This window comes from Leucopleurus acutus, assembly GCF_964270905.1.
Source record: "Leucopleurus acutus genome assembly, chromosome: 13".
In the NCBI taxonomy this organism is placed as follows: domain Eukaryota; kingdom Metazoa; phylum Chordata; class Mammalia; order Artiodactyla; family Delphinidae; genus Leucopleurus; species Leucopleurus acutus.
In genome coordinates, this window is record NC_139155.1 from 70,913,010 (window position 1) to 70,934,290 (window position 21,281).

The window sequence follows — 21,281 nt, forward strand, 5'->3', positions numbered from 1 at the left end:
CTCCGCAGCATGTGGGATCCTCCCGGACCGGGGCACGAACCCGTGTCCCCTGCATCGGCAGGCGGGCTCTCAACCACTGCGCCACCAGGGAAGCCCCTAAAAAAACACTTTTAAAATCTAGTTATTTTGGTTAAGAGATTGGGCTTTGGAGTCAGACAGACCTAAGCTCAAGTCCGAGCTCGTTTACTTCCCAGTGAGGTAACCCTGGGGAAGACCCTTCACCTTTAGGACTCTAGTTTCCTCATCTGTAGAACCAGGACTATAAACCTTACAGAGTGCTTATGAGAATTAAATAAGCTGACAGACATAAAGAACCCAGCCTGAAACATGGTGCCCACTGGGTATTCAAAGAATCTCATTCATTTCTCCCAAATATGCAATAATGGAAAATAAGCAGAAATTCGCCCCTCAATGATAACTCCCAGCACTTTACAGTTTATAAGGCATCTGCCATTCTTTCATCTTATTCTCACAACAGCGTAGGTAAGGTAGAACATTTTCTCTTATTGCTCCCATTTTGTAGATGAGAAAACTGAGTCTTAGGGAAGTTACAAGACTTACTCAAGGGCACACAGGTCTGGCTGAACCTAAAATCTATGACTCTTCTTTTCCAACTCTGGGGAGTTCTGGGGGGAATGCACTTGGCCCCTTGGGATGATCCATGTAAACCCCCAGAGGGGCCCCCGAAGGAGTACTTGAGGAGCAGGAAGGGCAGCAGATGCAGCAGCACCAACCACTGGGAGTGGAGAGGGGCTCAGTTCTTACTTACTCCCCTCCCCCCCCGGGGCGATGACAGGGTGCCGAGGACACCCCATCTGCCCAGGACTTCCTCACTAGAGTCCCGTCTCCGCCGAGGTCCTGACACCACTGAGGCCTCCTCCAGCCCCGCCCAGGATGATGCTCTTGGGGGGATCTGCAGAGCACCAAGTCCCTGAACCCTCCTTCTCTTGGATGGATTAGTCACACCCAAGAGCAAGGCAACCACCAGGTTTGTTCCCTGGTTCCTCTGGAAGGATCAGCTACCTGAAAATCCACACACACACCGGTATTGCTCGTTAAGTTTCCAGCCATCAAGGGTTACATTACAAAACTCTGTTCAATAGTTCCACATCTGTGATCTCCTTGAATCTTCCCTGTTACCCTGCAGGGGGCCATCATTATCCTATTTTACGGATGAGAGAAGTGAGGCTTATTAGCAAGGTTACGGGATTTCTCCAACGCCCCACAGCTGATAGCTGATGGAGTCGGGACTTGATCCAAGCCTCTGTGACTCCAAATAAAGTAGCAACATTGGCTTTTTGTGTGTCTTATAAACTGGCTCTGAGTGACCAGCGGTGGATACAGAGAATGGAGTGTAGTTTAGTTGGAGCTGAGGGTTTAAAATCACTTTCCCAAAATCACACAGGTGTTAAGCTGGAAGGGCAAAGACTCAAACCAAGAGTCTATGAGTTCCAGCACCCATGCTCTCAGGCCCTGCAGTTTGGAGGTCTCTGTAGAGACTCTGCTTAGGGAACTAATAATCGGAGTCAACCTTGGGAAATGCTACTCGGCCCCTTCTTGGAGATTCACAATGTACCCAAGGCTATGAAAGGCCCACAGAAACCCTACCCAGACAAAACCTGTCAAATGAGGCGTAACCCAAAGCTCCTCAGCAGTTCCATTCTAAAGATTCATCTCACACTCACATCAGTGAACGCATCTGTAAGGAGGTCTGTCTCAGCACTGGCCATAAAAACAGAAAACCCTAAACGTCCAATGACAAGAGAATTAATGAGAGCACACGCCGAAGGTGGAATACTTTTATAAGCCATTAAACATGTACATTAGACCTGCATTTACTGACATGAGAGGAGGCCCAGGACAAACTTCGAGTGAAAACAGAAGCATGACCCCATTTAGGTAAAACGATCTCTCTACAAATATGCATGTGTGGGTACAATGAAAGAGAGAGAGGAAAGAACATTTAAAAATAGTAATAATGATGGTGCCTTGGTGTTAAGATTTCAAGGGTTTACTGCCTTCTTACACACTGTCTGAAACGTCTGCAAAGAGCTTGGATAAAATGTAAGAAATGATTTGCAAGGCAAATAGCCAGAAGGGACTGGTCCCTTTCTTGAAACATATAAATCCTCACCCAAAGCATCAGTCACATGGCACTGTGGGCTCTTGGGAGAAATCTTGGGGTGATTATGCTAGACAGTTTCAGAGGATCGTAGTTAGGACAGGTACGTCTGCTCCAGCACCCTTGAAAGCTCTGGGGAAGCTAAGGTCTCAGGTGGTTGAAGGGACTGTCCCCAGGCCCTGGGATTCCCCCCACTCTAAGGATGAGGCACCCAGGCTGACCCTGCCGGGACCCCAGGACACAGCTGTGCTCGTGGCTCCCATACCCGCTTCTGGCAGGACTGGCGGATGTCCTCCATCTCCTCCTCCGTGTCCTCTCGGTCCTTCTGGTGCATCTGCTTCATCCGCTCAATCTCCAGCTCAAACCGCTGGTGGAGCTGGGGGCGGCAAGGACAGCGCGTGAGGGTGGCCCACACCATCCATGTCGTCCTTAGCATTTCAGCTGCACTTTTCATTGTGGGACTGCATGGATGAGAGTCAGGTTATCCCCCCCACCCCGCCCCAGGCACCCAGGGAGGTCAGAAATGGTAGATAAATAGCCCAAACACTGCCTCTATCCCTTCTGTGGTCATAACGTCACTAATCAATCATACTCTTTGCCACTGCGTTTAGATATCATTTTGGAATCCTTCTCAACACTCTCAGGATGAAACAAATTTGTCATCCCTGGAGCAGGCATCAGGGAAGTTCTTCTAGATGGGCGGATAGGTGGGTGAATGGACGGTAGAATAAAAGTTTACTTATGAAGACAGGAAACCCTGGAGAGGGAGATGACTTGCCCAAGATGCTACCTTGGCAATTCACTTTGCCTCTGATTAGTTACCTTGCTCTGTGGAAAACAGCCTTCTTAAGATACATTTGTGATAGTTAGATGAGATGACATATAAAGCACGTAGGCAACGCCTGGCACAAAAAGATTACGTTTTCTTTCCCCATTATTTTGAAAACAGAGTAAGGATTGGCCCCTCCCTTCCCGGAAGCCTGACATAACCAAGAACTGTGTTCCCATTAAGGAGATGAGGCTTTTCAGTGAGAGCCTCCACCACCTGCTCAGGGCAGGAAAAGAGCTGCGCGTGATGTTTACGCTGTGCCACCTTACATAAAAGGCTCTAGAACTGGAGGCAGAAGGCATGGGACCCAATTCTAGTTCAAGAGTTTACTTTCTTGATTTGCATAATTCAGAGACTGATCCAAGCTCTTGCGTGTCAAGTTTTGTGGCATATTAGAATTACCTGGTGCTTTTTTTAAAAAAAATGTCAATTCCAGGGCTTCACTCTAGACCTATTGGGTCAGAATCTCCAGGATACGGGCCTCAGGAACCTATACTGTTAAGCTTCCATTGATCTACCCTCTTCAATGCTGTTGGTCATGGAGCAGCATGGAACCCACCAGTGCAGAGGGTCAGACTGTAGAAACTACAACGTCCTGACCATTTGCTACTCTGCCCTGGCACCCCACAGCAAGCTTTCATGAGGCTACAATTGCTGCCTCTCTAACGTGGACATGCAGTCGAAAAAAGACAACTGTGGTCTTTCCCAACATTGATATTCTCTACTACATAGGACTGTGGCGAAGAGGAAGAATGGTGTGCATCAGAGCCCCTATTGTAGTTCCCGGCAGAAATCAGGCTCGCTTTAAATGCCAACTTCCTTCCCTGCCTCCTTTAAAATGACAGAGGTCATGGGAAGGTAATCCAAAATGAGGAGCATTTAAAGCAAGTAAACGTAATATTTCTTTTTCATTTTTTTCCTAGCCTCTTGGACACTCCTGACATCTGCAATACCATTTATGTCAAGCTTATATGAGTTAACATAAAATTTCCTGGAAAAAGTGCTATGTTGTAATCAATAAATATCTCCTGGATGTCTACAATAGCCCAGTGCAGTGTGAGGTGATGGGTGAAGCTGAAGATGGATGAAAGGGTTGAGTCAGCTTCGCCTCCTGTGTAAGCTGACGGGGGGTACTGGGAAGCTGCATTCAGCCTCGGGTCCCTGAGGTCACCGTAGCACATTTCTGCTTCCGAGCACCGAGTGGTCCCCTGGTGGCATTTTCAAGAGGTAACACAACTTTCCAAAGTGCTCACTCTACTCTTGACTCTGGGTTGCTTTGTGACACTGTTCCACCCTCTACGTCCCAGAACAACCTGCACAGATATCCCACCTCCTTCACGAACCTTCACAGATTCACAGCTGGGGTTGGGGGGAGGCTAGGGGGTTGACAAGGCTCCGACTTCATTGTACAGATGAGACTAAAATCTAGAGAAAACAGGGGGCTCGCCTAACATCACACAGACCCCATCTGCATGTGATCATCTTGCAGTTCCTTAAATGCCACGTGACTCCCCTGCCTCCAGACCTTTGCAGTGGCTGTTCCCCCTGCCTGGAACTCTCCTCATCAGCCAACTCAGACTCATCCTTCAGCTTTCAGCTTCAGTAAATATCACTTCCTCCAGGAAGTCTTCCCTGACGGTTCCAAACCTGCTCCCCAAACCAGATTCTGCAAGTTAAACCTTCCCATAACACTCAGCATAACTATAACCTTCAGCAGAGCGGACACCACATTCGTCTTGCTTACAGCTGCGTCCCTAGCATCCACCCTGTGCCTGGCACACAGTAGGTGCTTAATAAATATGGGTTTGACTGAGTAAAGATGCTGTTTTCTGAACCACTCCAGACTGTCCCTCCACGCCTGCCACATCCATGTCTCAATACTCAGCAGACTCCATCCCAACGGAGGGGGGATAAGTGAGAAGCAAGGGCCAGCACCCCAGCCTCCCCCCGACCGCCCCCACTCCCTCACCCCACTTCACCAGAGCAGCTCAGTTTATTTGCTTTTACGTATTCATGCTGCCTGGTCAGATGTTCTTGAAAAAGGAGTTCCAACCTTAAAACCATTTCAACATAATTACCCCTTATGAAATCTCACATGAGAAATTTTTTTTAGAACTAAGCATCAAGAAAAGCCTTGCTTCCCCTTGAAAGCCTAGCTTGTTTTTATCTTGGGGATGATAAAAAAAAGCATGGAACTCACATTTCCTTTTTCTCTCTGGCCACCAGGAATTTTAGAGCTAAACCTATTAAGTGTGTAAGATCGTATGTTCTGCGTGTCTGCTTATTAATTCACCACCCCACCGTTCCTTAGCACCGGTTTTAATTTGTGCTTTTCTGGTTTGGCTTGTTTTATTTCTTTTTCTATTTTATTATGCATACATCTTATAAGCTGCCTCGAATTCTTTGGGGAATGAGTTGGGCATATAAACAAGCAAGCAGACAAAATATTCCTCAGGTGCTTCGTCGAGGGGGCTGGCACAAGAGTATTGGATTCCTGCTTGTTCCCCTCAGTTATTTTGCATTTTCCAAAGATCGGGGCTCCCATCTCCCTGGAGGCTGTGCACAGCACAGGTAGCCGGGGCGCTGTGCAGTCAGATGGCGCAGGCTCCAAATCCCGTCCCTGAGCCTCAGTTTCCACATCCATAAAGTGGGGATAATACTAATATCTCAGCATATAAATTTCTTGTGGAGATTGATGAGGTGAGATGTGAGGAGAGCTTAGGGCTGAGTCTGGTACACAGACAGCGCTCAATAAACACCAGATATTGGGTCAACAGTTATTTAATGAGTACCAACTATGCACCGGCCTCATCCCAGGCTCTGGGGATGCCCTGATAAGCAAGATCAACCAAAACGTCCTCCTGTTTCCCTGAGACTTATATCCTAATGGGGGAGAGAGGCACTGAGCACACTTCTTAAAGCACTATGGCATATGATGGCAGGTGCTATGACGGAGAAACAAACGGCTAAGGAGCGGCGTGGAGGTGGGGTTGTTTGCAAGAAGGAGACCAGGGCAAGCTTCTCGGAGGAGCTGACACTGACGCTTGCAGGATGGTAGGAGGGGGGCTACATCATGAAAGGTCTGAACGTCAGACCTAGGGGGTTGAGGTGCTCTGGGGTACTAGGGAGCCACAGAAGGATGACGAGCAGTTGAGTGAGGCGCTTATGTCGTATTGTGACAACAGCCTTCTGCACTGGAGTCAGCATGGGGCAGGGCATCGCCCTGGACAGGACCTTCCTACCTGCTCCAGCTGCTTGATGGTGTTTTCCTGCTGGGTGTGGATTTTCTCTTGCTCGAGGGCGCTGGATTCCAGCTTCCAGAGCCTCTCCTTCAAGCCCGCAATGCAATTCTCCGCCAGAGAGGGTGACCCCAGCAGCTCCTGCTTCTGGGCCTGCAGCATCTCCACCTCCTGCTTCAGCTGCAAGGTTTCTTGCTCCTTTCCCTACAGAGACAAGGTGGGCAGAGACCCGAAGTCACGTGACCATACTCCTGCTCCCCCGGGACACCTCTACAACCTGCGGGAGGGCGCTGTCCACTGTTCAGTGCATGTCATCTCCACTGCCATCTCCACCTGGATCTCGCGGCCCCCCGCCGCGCCCCCTGTGGGACACCAAGGGCCCCTCCCTGGGACAGCTCAGGCAGGCTGGGGTGGGGAGTTTGTGGGAAGCAACGCCCTTGCCCCTAGAGCTAGACCTCAAAGCACAAACAGGAGGTGTTTGCCCCATTTGAAAGCTGTGTCCCTGCCAAGGGTGGGCCTGAGATGTTGGAGCAGGGAAGCCAAGTGGCCAGGCATGACTCTTCCAGGTTAGAAAGTCAGCTCCAGGGTGGAAGAAGTTTGGGCTACATCATGAAGGAGCTGCCCGCCAGGCTAAGAGGTGCAGAGGTTCTCCCAGAGTAATAGGGAGCCACAGCAGGCCTTGAGGAGCAGCTGAGGGAGGTGCCTGTGTCATATTTTAATCAAATCCCTCTGCACTGGCACCGGCAGGGGACAGGGCGCTGCCCCTAGCTGGGTCTATAGCTAACTCATCCTGAGCAAGCCTCTGCCCGCTCCCAGGTGGGCGGCTCGGAAGGCAGGCAGGTGACTGGAGCAAGGTCCCGAGGGACGTGGAGCTAGGGAGGCCTGCTTATCCATCACCTGCCACCCACGCTTTGCTGATTCAGGCGCGCTGGGCTCCGTGACGCCGCCGGCACTAGCCGACCAGGACGGCCACACGCAGAGCTCTCGCCCTGCACCATCCGCCGCAGGCGCGCGAGGGAGGGGTTTCCTGAGACCCAGCAACCAAGAGCCAGGGGGCGCTGTGCCCCCGCCCCTCACCTTCAGCTGCTGCTGAAGCTTGCCCAGCTCGCACCGGACGCTCGTGTTCTCCTGGGCCACCTTCTCTCGGAGGCCCTTCTCAAACACGGACTCTCCCAGGGCCTGGGCCAGCTGCGTGTCAAACCTGTCAGAGCAGAACGCGGGTCACGGCCCCGAGGCGGGTGTGCCTGGGCCGGGGGTGGGGGAGGGAAGGCGGGTGCTGGAGGGAGGCAGTTAGCTTGCTGAGAACCGCTAGGGACAGAAAGAGAATTAAATGATGGAGGGTTTGTGGATGTGGGGTAGGAATCCTGAACACCAGAGGGCAACACTGAGGGTTTATAGTTTCCACAAAAATACCGGACACTTATTTAAAATGTGATAAAAACATATACACAAAAATAAAAATAGAATAAAACTATACAAATAGAGAATAAGAACAAAAAACATATAAATATATAGAAAAAACTAACCTATCAGGTTTGCTGACATACGCCAAGGACCTTTAATTCTACAAGGCCCAGGTTTGGCACCTAATATCCATTGACTGGTACATGAATGTACTTATCAGCACAAACAAGGGATATTCAACATTTCATATTGTGCATGACACTGTGGGGCTCACGCACTCATTAGCCATGTTAGAGCACGGTTATTACTGATAGAATGCTGGACAGTTATACATTCCATCTTGTCTTCATTTGGTTCCTAAGCAGAAAACACAGAGACTGGACAGTCCTATGGGGGCCGTTGGGGAATCAGGAAGTACCTACTTTGGAGCACACCTGCCCCTCCACGACGGTGACCCCTAGGTGGGAAGTGCTTCCTGGACTGGACACCATTCCACTCATCAGCCTCTGTCCCTATCACAGGCGAGGAAACTGGCAGAGGCTCTGATAAGCCTCAATAAGATGTGACTTTGGTCACTTGCCCTCAGCCCACACAGAAAGGCCACGTGCTCCAGGGAACTGGGTGTGGCCAGAATGGCTGAACTGGGCATGGGATTTTGGCCTTGGTGAGAAGAAGATCTCCCTTGTTACAAGATTATCCAATGCCCCTTAACGCTAGATGGTCATTCAAAGCCTCAAGACTCCTGAAAGAGCCAACTACAGGTCATATGAGGGGGGCCTACTGTTGGAAGGGCCCAGAGGCTTTCTGATTGGCTGTTGGTGACGTCATTCAAGAGGCACTATTGGCTGCCTCTGAAATGGCCACACTGTGATGATGATAATGGTCCAGCAGTCCCAAAGTGCCAGGCTCTGAGCTGGGATCCATGGGGTCCTTATAACAATTCAGTAAGAAACACATTATAACCATTTCATACAAGAGAAAGCTGAAGTTCAGAGAGGTGAGTGATTCAGCCAAAATCCCAAAGTGGGTTTGAGCCAGCTTCTCTGCTGATGTAGCTGGTCCCCCATCTACCTGTTCACGCCCTGGAACAGGAAGGAAAGACACTGGGGGCCAGACAGTGATGGATGTCTTAAAGGAGTCCTTACTGGGCCGCCTGATGCCAAAGAATGCCTCCAACAGACCCTAACTTTTGGAACACACTGACCGACGAACTGCCTGAGGCCAGAGGGACTCACACCCTTCACCCCGCTAGGAGCGGGCTGGGGGGTCCAACCTCCCGTGGCTCCAGCACAGGCCTTTTCCCTGTGGAAGCAGCTGGGAGCTCCATCAGCCCTCGGAACTGAGCTCTGTGACCCATGAGTAACCATGGCAACAAGAAGCCAAACTCAAATGGAGCCGTTCTGGGCCACTCTGAACTTAGAAGCCAAGGTGGGGCAGGGAACTCTATCAGCACGGAGACATCACTGCCTCCAGAGCCCAGCAAACTAAGGAGGCAGCTGCATCTACACTTCGATCAAGCTTAAAGAGAGAGTAACACTAACTTCTAGATCTCTCCCTCACTATAGGCATTCTGCCTGAATCTCCACCGCTAGACAGAGACCTCTACTCCCTTACGGGCTCCCTGCTAAAGTGCCAGCCCACCTAGAAAGGTAATGGCTGCTATTTGCAATGAGCATCAAAACACAAATTAACTTCTGCTGAGATATGGTAACGGAGTACAGAGCATGACAGGGCAGGTAAGTCTTAAGAAGAAGAAGTGTAAGTATGATGAAATGGCGACTTTCCCGGTGGCCATGATGGGGAGGTTCTTGAGGACCTGGAATGAAGGATTCTGTCCAAGGGGGTCGATCACAGGGAAGACCAGAGAGATGGAATTTTCTGGCTGCATAAACTCCAAGGGCAGAACCCTGGCCCCTGCCACCCATCAGAAATCTGAAACCCCCTCATAAGGCCTCTCGGAAGTGGAAGCCACAGATAAGGGCCAGAATTGTCACAGCTGGCGGAAACCTGAGGGGTGATGGAGTCTCACTTCTCAATTTACAGATAGGGGTCTGTCAGAGCCACTCTTCAGCACCAGGTGGCCTGCTTAAGTCCAAGGACGGCTCTGAAGCATCAGTCACTGTCTGGCCCAGACAGGTAGTGTCACTTGACAAGGTCACCCAGGAAATGACCAAGGTGGGACTAAGCCATTCTCCCCACTGCAAGGACAGGGTTTAGCCAGAGCATCCACGGGAAGGTGGAAAAGGAAACAGAGTCAGCTATCAGCAAGAGGAGAAGAAACTTCTCTCATTCTGGGGGGGCACTAATAACACCCCAAAGAGCTTCTTTTTTCCCCCCCAAATGAAGGAGCCAGCTCAGGAAAGCTCAAAGGTGAATGAGAGCAACAATATTTAATGCAGATCGAGTTCAAAACCTGTGCCAGTCGCATGGAAATATAACTCAGCTTGCTACCTGGTGGAAATAGGCAACCTCGGCAAAACCACATCCTGGCACACATAGCAAGGTTTTTCTGTATTTTTATCCTGGACCTTCTCAAAGAGGCTGTATTTCATCTATTTGCCTCCTAGGAAGTTTCCATTAGGGCTTATCTGGCTCAGAACAAGACCCCTGCACACCTTTACCCTCACCAGGTGAGCTGAAGAACTTTGGACACAGCCAAGGAGTCCAGGGATGAAGCTGAGGTTGCACGTAAGGAGGCCTGTGAGTGTAAACCTGGGCTCCTGGTCTAGGCTCCACCCACGGAAACCCGCGGCAGCACCGCTGGAAAGCAAGCACGGGAACCAGTGTGCAGATTCAAGACTGGCATCTTGTTTGTGCACAAAGCCCAGTCCCTGCCAGAACTGCTCACGTGAGCTGAGAGTCTAAACTTCAAATGAAAAGGGCACTGACTGAAGTTCACCATTTTCAATAGTGAGAACAGGAACCAGACTCTAGTCCTGCGGGATCTACCAACTGTTATCATCTAGTCTTCACCACAAGGGAGGCGCTCCACCTAAGGAGAAGAATCAGGCTGAGAAGGGTTGAATGACTTGTCCAAGGTCACACAACTAGCAAGAGGCCCAGCTGGGACTTGAACCAGCACTTGCACCCCTAACCACCAGGCCAGGCTGTCTTTGGCCTCCACAATGAACTCTACACTTGATAAGTGGGGATGCGGAGGCCCAGAGGGGCCAAGAAAGTTCCCCAAGCTCACATGGTCAGTTGGTAATAGAGCTGAGACTGGGTAACAGAAAAGAATTATTTCTCGCTAGATTCTTGGGAGAACCATATAGGAATGTGTGAGGGGAGAGAGAGGAAAATTAGAGCAGAACAAGGATGGTAGGCTCCATGGATGAAGAGCCCTGACTGAAGTGGAGGGGTCTGGAAGAATCCGGAGACCCCAGAAGACCCCAGCACCCAGGTGATGACGTGGAACGTGACTCACTTCTTCTGCTTCTTCTCTAGCTCGTGGTTTCGGCTCTGCTGGTTCTCCAGCAGGAAGTGGGTGTCCTGCAGGTCGGAGGTCAGATGGTAGCATTTCCTCTTCAGTTGCTGGGCCATCCTCCTGGCCCCCTCGTAAGCACTCTGCAGCTCCCCAAGCTGTGGGAGGAGCAGAACGAATCAGCCACCTCTGTCAGCACCGAACTGCCCCCTACTTCCTAGGTCAAGTAGCTGCTGTTTCCAGTGTGAGTATAATGGGAAGAGAATAGGCACGGGGGCTGGAACGACCCCATCCTGACCACTTTTCACCTGTGTCACCGTGAGGAAGCTACTTCGCTGAGCTTCAGTTTGCTCAGGGATAAAACGGGGGGCGGGAGTGTCTATCATTCTCTTAGGGTTTTTAATTTTCCTCAATAATCCTCCTGCCAGTGTGCCCACAGATCCTTTACGTGCCCTGCCTCAACTCGACAGCCCCTGAAGGACTATGCATAATTGATAACCACATCAGTGGGCATAATCCGGCGAGACGCATGCGCATTAGCCATGAAGCAGCCCAAACGGCACATGGAGAAAATCTGACCAGGAAAGCCCTGAGACAGGCTCCAAAGGTCAGGGCGGTAACTGGCGCTTGAGATGGGCTGACTTCCACGGGGACACGCGCTGCTGGAAACAAACAGGAAAGCCACGGCACTTGCATCTCCTCCAGGAAACACCCTCCCAAATGTCCTAGTTTAGATCTGGGAGAGAGGGCAACTCAGCACACTCGCTTTGAAGAAATGGCCTCATTAAAGAATTGCTTTAAATAAGCAAAACGCTGAGTTAATGAAGCCTGTAATTCTAAATTCAGTATCTGAAGGCAAATGGGATGTTTTCATATATTCTGCTGCTCAGAAAAAGGTTGCACTTCTATTACTTTTTAATGTAGCATGAGTATCCCTCCTTCCTTGGGGAGGCTGACCCGACTTTATAATTTGTTATAGAAAGAACTGGGCTGTTCCCCTGTGGCTGTCCCTCACTGGTTACCTATGTCTTCTGAGCATCATGATACAATGTCCAGCTTGGAAGTGACCCCTAAAACCATCTCCAGAGAGCCTCACTTCCACTGTGTATAAAATCCCGTGTGATCTCATCCTGGCCCACCTCTGCAAGTTGATTCCATGATACTTTGCTCTCACAATGAGGAGATATATATCTATATATGCATAAAATAGCAGGACAGGAAATATGACAACTCTTATTGTGCTAACCTCTAATGGGGACACCAAGAAGTAAGCGGATAATCACAACACAGCATGATGAGGCTTACATCGGGAAAATAATTCAGGGGCACCCAACCCAATGTGTCAGGGAAGACTTTCTGGAGGGAAGGACATTTAAGCTGAGGTCTTAAGGTTAGTTGGAGATATCTAGGTAGGGAAAGAAAGTGTTCTAGGAAAAGGAAACAGCATATGCAAAGGCCCAGAGGTGAGAAAGAATAAGGCTTTTTGGAAGGGGGGGGGGCGGGGAAAGGGAATGGAACAGAATAGAGAGTCCAGAAAAAGACCCAAAGAAATACAGTCAGTCAATCTTTTACAAAGAGGCAAATGCTATACAGTGAAACAAAGACAATCTTTTCGACAAATGGTGCTGAAACAAGTGGTCATCCACGTGCCAAAAAAAATGAATCCAGACACAGATTTTACACAAAAATGAACTTAAAATGGATCACAGACGTAAATGTAAAATGCAAAACTATAAAGCTCCTGGAAGATAACATAGGAGAAAACCTTGATGACCTTGGATTTGGCAAATGACTTTTTAGATATGACACCAAAGGCACAACCCATGAAAGAAAGAATTTATAAGCTGGACTTTATTAAAACTAAAAATTTCTGCTCGGCAAAAGACATTATCAAGAGAATGGAAAACCACTGACAGGAAGAAAATATTTGCAAAAGACGTATCTGATAAAGAACTTACCCAAAATATACAAGGAACTCTTAAAATCCAATGATTACAAAACAAACAACTCAAATAAAAAACAGGCCAAAGACCTTAACAGACACTTCGCCAAAGAAGGTTACTGATGGCAAATAAGAATATGAAAATATGTTCCACACCTTATGTCATCAGGGAAATTAAAACAAGATACTACCACACACCTATTAGAATGACTAGAATACAGAACACTGACAACACCAAATGCTGACGAGGATGTGGAGCAACAGGGACTCTTACACATTGCTGATGGGAATGCAGAATGGTGCAGCCACTTGGGAAGACAGTGTGATGGTTTCTTACAAAACTCAACATACTCTTACCATATGATCCAGAAACCATGTACTTTGGTATTCACCCAAAGGCACTGAAAGCTTACATCCACATAAACACCTGCACATGGATGTTTACTGACAAAACATGGAAGCAACTGAGATGTCCTTCCGTAGGTGAATTGATAAATGAACTGTGACACATCCAGATGATGGAATATTATTCACAGCTAAAGAGAAATGAGTTATCAAGCTATAAATGAAAAGATGTGGAGGAACCTCAAATGCATATTCCTAAGTGAAAGAAGCCAGTCTCAAAGGGCTCCATATGGTGTGATTCCAACTATATGACATTCTGGAAAAGGTGACGCTATGGGGACAGTAAAAACATCAGTGCTTGCCAGAGGTTGGGGGCGAGGGTAAACTGATGGAGCACAGAGGATTTTTAGGGCAGTGAATCTATATGTATGAAACTATAATATGGACACATGTCATGATACATTTGTCCAAACCCACAGAATACATGACAGTAGGGTAAACCCTAGTGTAAACTACAGCGAACTACAGCCTTTAGTGATGGGTCAATGAATGTTCATTGATTGTAACAAAGGTCCCACTCTGGTGGAGGATGTTGATAATGGGGGAGGCTATGCAAGTGTAGGGATGGGGGTAGATGGGAAACCTCTGTACCTTCCTCTCAATTTTCCTGTGAGCCTTAAACAACTGAGTTGGTTGGACTCAGTGGTGCGCCGGAGCTGTCTCGTACCAATGTAAAACTGATTCTGCTCATCTCTTCCCAGTTCCACATTCAGTGACATCACAATGGTAGCCTGACATTGGCCATGGTGGGAACATTTACACCACGGAAATCGGCAACTGGCAAACATTACATATCAGGGTCTGTTTTTAGAGTGACAGGTTATCAGCACACCACAGGTTGAAGTGCAGACTGGGTAGAATGCAGACTAGCGGTGGCTGGAGACAATGCGAAACAGAGGCCAAACTACTTTCATCTAGATACGCCAGACAAGGTTACATTATATTTGTAATGCCCAGCTGCACTTTCAAGAAAAAAAGGGAAATTGTAGGAGGTCAGAAATGCAGAGGACACAAAACAAGAACACTCATGGTAGATGCTAACACTATGGCAGTCAAGGTGGGGGAGAAGAAGAGCAGCAGAAAGATCCAGAAATATCCCTAATGATAGAGGCTGTGTTCAAACGCCCAGAGGGAGACGGGAGACAAGGCCTTGGGGCCACGGAAGGTGGGAGCTTGGAAGGAAAACCCTTGCACTAAGCCAGGACCCTGAAGAGCTGCACCTATGTGACAGGGGGCAAGCAAAGCTCCACCCATGGCCTGGAAGGTGGTAAGAATGCTTGCCGCCACTCTGGCTCCCAGTCAGGGAGAAAGGATTCCCGTGAGAAATCAAAACCCCAGGTCTGTGCCTCGCGTGGGTTCAAAGCTCAGCCTGCCACTTTGGACATGCTGCAAAAATCTGAAATGCAGAATTTATTCAGCATAACCTCGGGGGCTGCTGCAGAAGAAAAAGTGCAAAAGTGCTTCTTCTAAGAGGAACGCATCCAAAAACATAAGACTCCATTTAAAATCAATAAAAAGGTTTTTAAAATTTTTAAAATAAGATAGACTCAATAAAAAAAAAAAGCTAAAGACACATAAAATCTCACCACGAGAGTCAGAAGGGAAAAAAGGAACATCTACAATGCAGACCACGTGGGGCTGGTGTGTGAGAGGCGCCTGTGGAAGATGTACTCACAATCAAAATTTACAGAACACACAGGCAAACAATTCCCAGCGATAGTCAGTCTAACTTGCGATAACAGAACGACCTGAAAGAGATGCTGAAAGATCCCTTGGCTGCTGTGTGGTTGAGGGGAGAGGCTGGAAGCAATGAGACCAGTTAGGAGGCTGTTGCTCTGATCTAGACGATAGATAGAGGTGGCAGGTTAGGCTAGAGGCAATGGGGGCTGATATCATTTGACTATTTTAAGAGCACATTACAATCATTTTACAGATGAGAAACCTGAGACCCAAAAGGTAAAAGTGCCTTCCACAAGGTCAGAGCAGAAAGGGAACTGGAACTCAGGGATCCCGAGCTCACTTTCATGTTCTTTAGTCCACAGTGTCGAACACTCGCATGTAGAGAAACTATCACCCATATCCCATAGAGACCTGCATGTGTAATATCAGCAGAGGTGGAGAAGCACAGAACAGGTGATGTCCTCTCTCCCTTCCTGGGTTCAGCCAACACCCTGAAGAGGGAGGTGAGACCCTGCCCAATCGCTGCCACTTTTGCAACCCAGACTATCTCCCCACCGCCTTACCTTCTGCTCCAGCTCGTTCCTAGATGCCAGCTCCGAGTCCAGCCTCTCCTCGGACTGCTGGAGACGCTTCCTGAGGAACTCGTTCTCCATCTGAGCACAGTCAAAGCGCATCTGCCACTCATCCGCTGTTTAACAGAGTCAGAGAGGCCAGGACGGGAGGCTCAGTGAATGAGGGTGGTTCTCTCCCACGGTCTTAGCTCTTTGTGCACAATTTCACAGTGTTAATAGAATTCCTGAGGCTCGACCTCAGGCTGCAGATTAGGAAATCCCACTTTAAGTCCAAGCTTTAAAAACCACTTCCTCCAGGCAGCCTGCCCTGACTACCTCCAGGTGTCTAACGTTACTGACCACTCACTATTTTAAGCTTGGTCGTTTTACACTGTTCAATTTCTCTACAAGTGTGCAAAGACCTTTTTTTCCCCAAGGAAAGTCCATAATTTTTGAGGGTAGGGGAGCTGTTTTAGTCATTTGCGGGTTTCTCCACACCCTCTAGAAGAGTCCCCCACACACAGCCGTTCGCCCCACATGGTAACACAAGTTCACCAACTGGAGTCACCCTACTGGCCTACCACACTGGGTGACAAGAGTACAAAATCAGTGACTGTTGGTTGAATTACTTAACAAATAAATCAATGAGCAATAATTAAAGTGTCTATTAAATGAAGAGCATTTGCAAGTTTCTTGAGAGCAGGGCCCAACTAAAATTCTTCTATAAACCACCCACCGACACACAACAGGGTCTGGCTCAGTGCTGGACGCATACCGTAAAAGGTTCTCTTTAAATACTTAACCATGTATAGTGGGAAAACATATATTTTTAGTAATTTCAACTCCACCTTGATCCACAGAAGAGGTTGTGGTGCCACTGCAGTGGTGTGATTAAAGTGTTTTATTGCTTCTTTCAACTTTCCTGTATTTTTGAAATTTTCTGTAATGAGTATGTATTACTTTCATAATGAAAAACAAAAGATTTGTGGATTAGCTTCCTGGAATAAGTATCCCGAGCTGAAAGCCTGCACAGCCTATGTGCTCATGAGCTAAGCGCATTTCCCCCATCGTCCGACGCCCATATCTTTGCACAGGAAAACAAATGGCCGGGGAGTATCATTCAGACATAAATCACAGTCGGGGTGGAACTGGGGCTGACGTTCTCCTGGGGAAATTGTGCCGGTTCTGGGCCAACACGTTCCCCACGCCCTTCGTGGACCCTGCCTTGTGGGGTCTCAGGTATGTGAGAACCTCAGACTCCTGTGGATTAACCTCCCTGGTAAACGCCTGCCCTGGGGGCAGCCAGGAGGAGAGGATAACGAGAGGAGAGCAGGAAGCAAGTGTGCCCTGCCTCTCCTCCACCACCTCCGACCTTGGCTCCTCTGAGTGTCCCTGATGTTTCTAGGGCATTGATTCTCTGGGGGCACTGAAGGAATGGTATCAACGTTTCATAAAGGCTGACAGGCACGCTGGGAATCCTCCTCAGCTGACTCATTTAGACTGGGGAGAGGAGGTGACAAAGATGTCATCCTGCCCATCCAGCCGTGAGAGGCGAGTCCCCAGGTTACCGTCTAAGGCGGGCACCACCAGGAACCCCTGGCTCCTCCGAACATACCTCTCGTTGGGCAATTCAGGGGTCCTCTCACCCTCTCTCCATTCATTCAGTAACTGCTAAGTGCCTGACATCACTTTTAAATGGGGACAGTAGTCGCTGCTCCACAGGTGATGAGCAGGGATAATGATCCCACTATCAGTAATATCAGAAATAATGATAAACTAACAGCTATTCAGCATTCTGTACCATGCACGTGGCCAAACACTTTCCATTAATCATCTATGGCTACATCCATTTGAAAGATGAGAAAACCGAGGCCCGATAATGTCTTTGCCCAAAGCCACCCATCTAATAAGCAATGGAGTCTAGAGTCAAATCCAGAAATGGGATTTTACAGATTTCACTTTTTAACCACTGAGCTGCCTTCCTCAAAAATTATATTAAAAACTCATATAAATATAAGGGCACCCTGCCCATCCATAGAACCACTTTTTTTTTTTTTTGCGGTACGCAGGCCTCTCACTGCTGTGGCCTCTCCCAGACCGGGGCACGAACCCGTGTCCCCCGCGTCGGCAGGCGGACTCTCAACCACTGCGCCACCAGGGAAGCCCAGAACCAGTATATTTTTAAATCATTCTTTGCATTATTACTAAACAGCACCTGCCACACTGATAATTTATTACTTGGGATATTGCTGGACTACCTGTTTAATGCCTGTGTCTTCCACTGGGCTGAGAAGGCAAGGACTGTTCCTTTCTCTCCGCCAACGTCTCAGCCCCTAATGCAGCGCCTAGAGCATCATGATCGCAGTACATGTGAATGAATGCAATAAAAGGACAGCTTTTCCACCAGCGTCTAATCCCATGGGTCCCAGTGGCTCACCTCCTCCAGTGCGACTCCTTTCCAAATCATTCAAGCGAATTTTCTGCTGGGCTTCTTCCAACTGCTTCCCCACTTCTCCCAAATTCTTCTGGACTTGCTCATACTTGCTCTGGAAGAGAGGCCTCAAGGTTTCAAACTGGAGCTAGACAGAGGCCATCTCACCTAAGGTGCCCCAAACCAGTACTGGCCACCTACCCCCTGCACAGTCTTCACCCAGGACACCTGCAAGGCCAAGACTTAGGAAGACTCAAATGTCCTCCAGGACTCCGAGTGTGGGAGTCGGTAAGCCTGTGCATCCCAGACGTGAGCACGGGGCGGTCGGGGTTCGGGGAGGCAGGTCCGCCTCTCCCAGCCACTCTGCTCAGCCACTCCCACCCCCGGCACTCCCGACCACTCGCCTTTAGCTCCTGAACTTCCCGGGAGGCCCGCAGCCGCTCTGCCCGCTCACTCTCCAGCACGTGGCAGGCCACGTCCCCTTTGAAGCGCTCCTCGGCCAGCTCTGCGGTCAACTCTGCAATCTGGGAGGGGGAGGGTGAAGGCAGGGTTACTTGCGGGCGCTGCACACCCTTCCGCCTCCACACACACTCCACTGGACCACCCTTGGACTAATCACTGGGTCTTCTCGCAAGGCAACCCTTCAGCATAAGGTGGCTAAGAGCACGGGTGCTGGAATTTTACTGGTCCAGGTGTGTTAGAATCCCTGGCTCGACACTCTGAACCAGGCAGGACGCCTCTCGGACACTCAGTTCTCGCAGCTTTAGCGGGGGGTGGATAACTGAGAGAACTGTCGTGAGGACTGAGATGATCCACATAGAGCTTAGCACGGTGCCCAGCACACAGTAAGCATTAATTAAAAACCACTTGTTCTGGTAGAAACTCTCCTTGGCCATCCTTCAGGGAGCATCTCACTGGGCCAACCAACAGGCTCCCTCAGTAAGACACACTCACGGATGCCCAACCCCCAGGGATGCCCTCAGCCAGGAAACACCTGCACAGTTCCCCGGGTCCACCTGCCCCTACCAGGTGACAGCCACGCTCACCCGGTATCAACTGTGTGTGCTCCCAACCTGCTTATGTCTCATACACCTTTACCGCCATTACCTATCCTATTAGCTATTACATAAACCTGTAAAATGGGACCGGGCAAAGAGTTTCCATGAAAACTAGGTTGAATGCTTTGGAGGTAACAAATACAAGTGAGTTGCTTCTTAAAATTCTGTCAAACAGGTGTAGGTGCAAAAACTATAAAGAAAAAACCAGAAGTAAAAAATTTAGGCCTTTGCATTCAGATTTCTTTGCCATTTGCTCTGCTTTAAAGAAATCAAAACTGGAAATCATGTAGCTGTGTGCTAGGGGTGTGGTCCAAAAAAGAAGCAGATCTCGGTCAGACGCTTATCCTCAAAGGGCTTTGATCCTACCTCAGTGAGTTGAGGTAGACACGTTTAAAGTTAAAAATAAAAATGTTTATTTTTAAATGAATTCCCACTTGCACTGACTTTTTTTTTCCCCTCAAAATAACCGACCAACAACAAACACCAAACGGGTCAGCGCTTCTGTGGTCTTATTGTTCCAAAATACAGCCTTCTGGGTTAAAGGATATGCCGAAGAAAGTGAGGAGAGAAACACATGAGTGGACAGGTTAGACCAAGAGGCACAGAATTGACCTTGAACAGAAGAGGAGTCCTCATGAAACTGAGGCTACCCCTTATGTGAGGCAGTGGCTCAAGTCCAGAGGGAGCGAACGAAAAGAAAAAAAAATAGAGGTAAGAACCCTGTACAGGGTTCAAGTTCAGACACAACAACCAACATATTGCGTGACCCTGGACGAGTTTCTTCCTCTCTGGGGCTGTGGTCACCTGAGCTACAAAATGCACTGAATTAGGTGATGTCTCCTGTCCTCTGGCAATCCCATTCTATGCCATAGATCTTGCATATAAAGATGTCAAAACACCACAGTTTCCCATCAGACCCTGTGTGTGGTACCGAGGAGCGGCTGTGTGGTGCTCTCACACAGACTCGAGGTGGCCCTTCTGGTGTGGAATCCAGGCCCCGTCAACACTATCAGTTCACACGTGGCCTCAAAAACCACTCAGCTGTCCCATGAAGAAGGAGGATGCAGATCTGTATGTTCTGACATTAAAAAAACAAAACAAAACCCCAAGTCATACTGCCAAGGGGGAAAAAAAATAGAACATTTGGCATGTTTCCATTTTTGTCTGTACTTGCACAGAAAAAGGCACTACCGAACTGTGAATGGGGATTCCCCGCCACAGACCCCCCCCCCCCCCCCCCGAACGATGGACTCACAGAGGACTCCAATTTCCTTGTGATGCATTTCTGTACTGGTGATTTTTTAAACCGCTTTTATAATCAGAAAAACACAAAACAAAAATATCTTTTTAAAATAGTCTAAACCATAAATTGAGCTGGGGTTGCCCTGTCCATTCTGTGCCCCCCACCTTTCTTCCTCCTCCAGCCCATCAGCTTCCCTCCCATCTTGCTGACCATACCAGTGACAGCTCAGGCCAAAATGCCAATTTCAATAAACAGACAAAAGAAAACGAGGCTTAAGGGGAGTGTTCGGAAGTCACACAACAAGTGAGCAGCACAGCGTGGAAGTTGACCCAGGTCCCTCACATCCAAGTACCGAACACCAGTTAAAGGGGAAAGGGCTCTCTGGCCGTGTTCCTGGCTGCCTTTGGGGTGGGGCTTCCTTTGCCATTCCTCACACTGTCGTCTCTAAAGTATTCATTGCAATGACCTTGGACGGTTGTTTAAATGCAAATCTCAGGATCCTCAGATCCCCCAAACCCAAGTCTCTGAGGTGGGACCCAGGAATGTGAATTTCAACACACTCCAGGGTGACTCTTCAGCACCACGAAGTTTAAGAATTTCTGCCATAGAAATAGCTAGGATCGCCTCCTAATCTTGGCCTCACCTGGCTTTAGATGGGTTAGATCTGCCTATGGATGTGCAAAGGCGTTCAAGCTGGAAAAATGATTACTTGCAGTGGGTGCCGACTACAGGCCAGTGCAATCCAGGAGCGCCCCAGATCACACCCCTAAACATGCCCCGCATCCCCGAGATCAGCACTGATCCCATACACAACTGTGTTCCCTCTGCCTTAGCCAATCAGTATGAAATTTAATTTGTGCTAATGGGCCTGAGCAAAGGGAGCACAAAATTAATTTAATGCATTAATTCTGAGTTCCACAGACCCCAAGTCTGGAAACAAAAGAACCATTAGTCCT

At 48.8% G+C, this 21,281-nt stretch overlaps 1 protein-coding gene across 2 annotated transcripts in view; it reads right to left on the reverse strand.

Annotated features, from left to right (window-relative positions):
* Positions 1-21,281, reverse strand: part of MYO18B (myosin XVIIIB) — a gene marked incomplete at both ends in the record, with an annotated part of 217,752 nt that overhangs the window by 92,975 nt on the left and 103,496 nt on the right. For both annotated transcript variants that reach the window (XM_082853194.1, XM_082853193.1), the window contains 7 exons: positions 2,388-2,498; positions 6,194-6,394; positions 7,268-7,391; positions 11,019-11,173; positions 15,606-15,730; positions 18,031-18,139; positions 18,429-18,548. In XM_082853194.1, the coding sequence (XP_082709320.1) occupies positions 2,388-2,498; positions 6,194-6,394; positions 7,268-7,391; positions 11,019-11,173; positions 15,606-15,730; positions 18,031-18,139; positions 18,429-18,548 (945 nt within the window). The remainder of the gene's footprint in view (positions 1-2,387; positions 2,499-6,193; positions 6,395-7,267; positions 7,392-11,018; positions 11,174-15,605; positions 15,731-18,030; positions 18,140-18,428; positions 18,549-21,281) is intronic.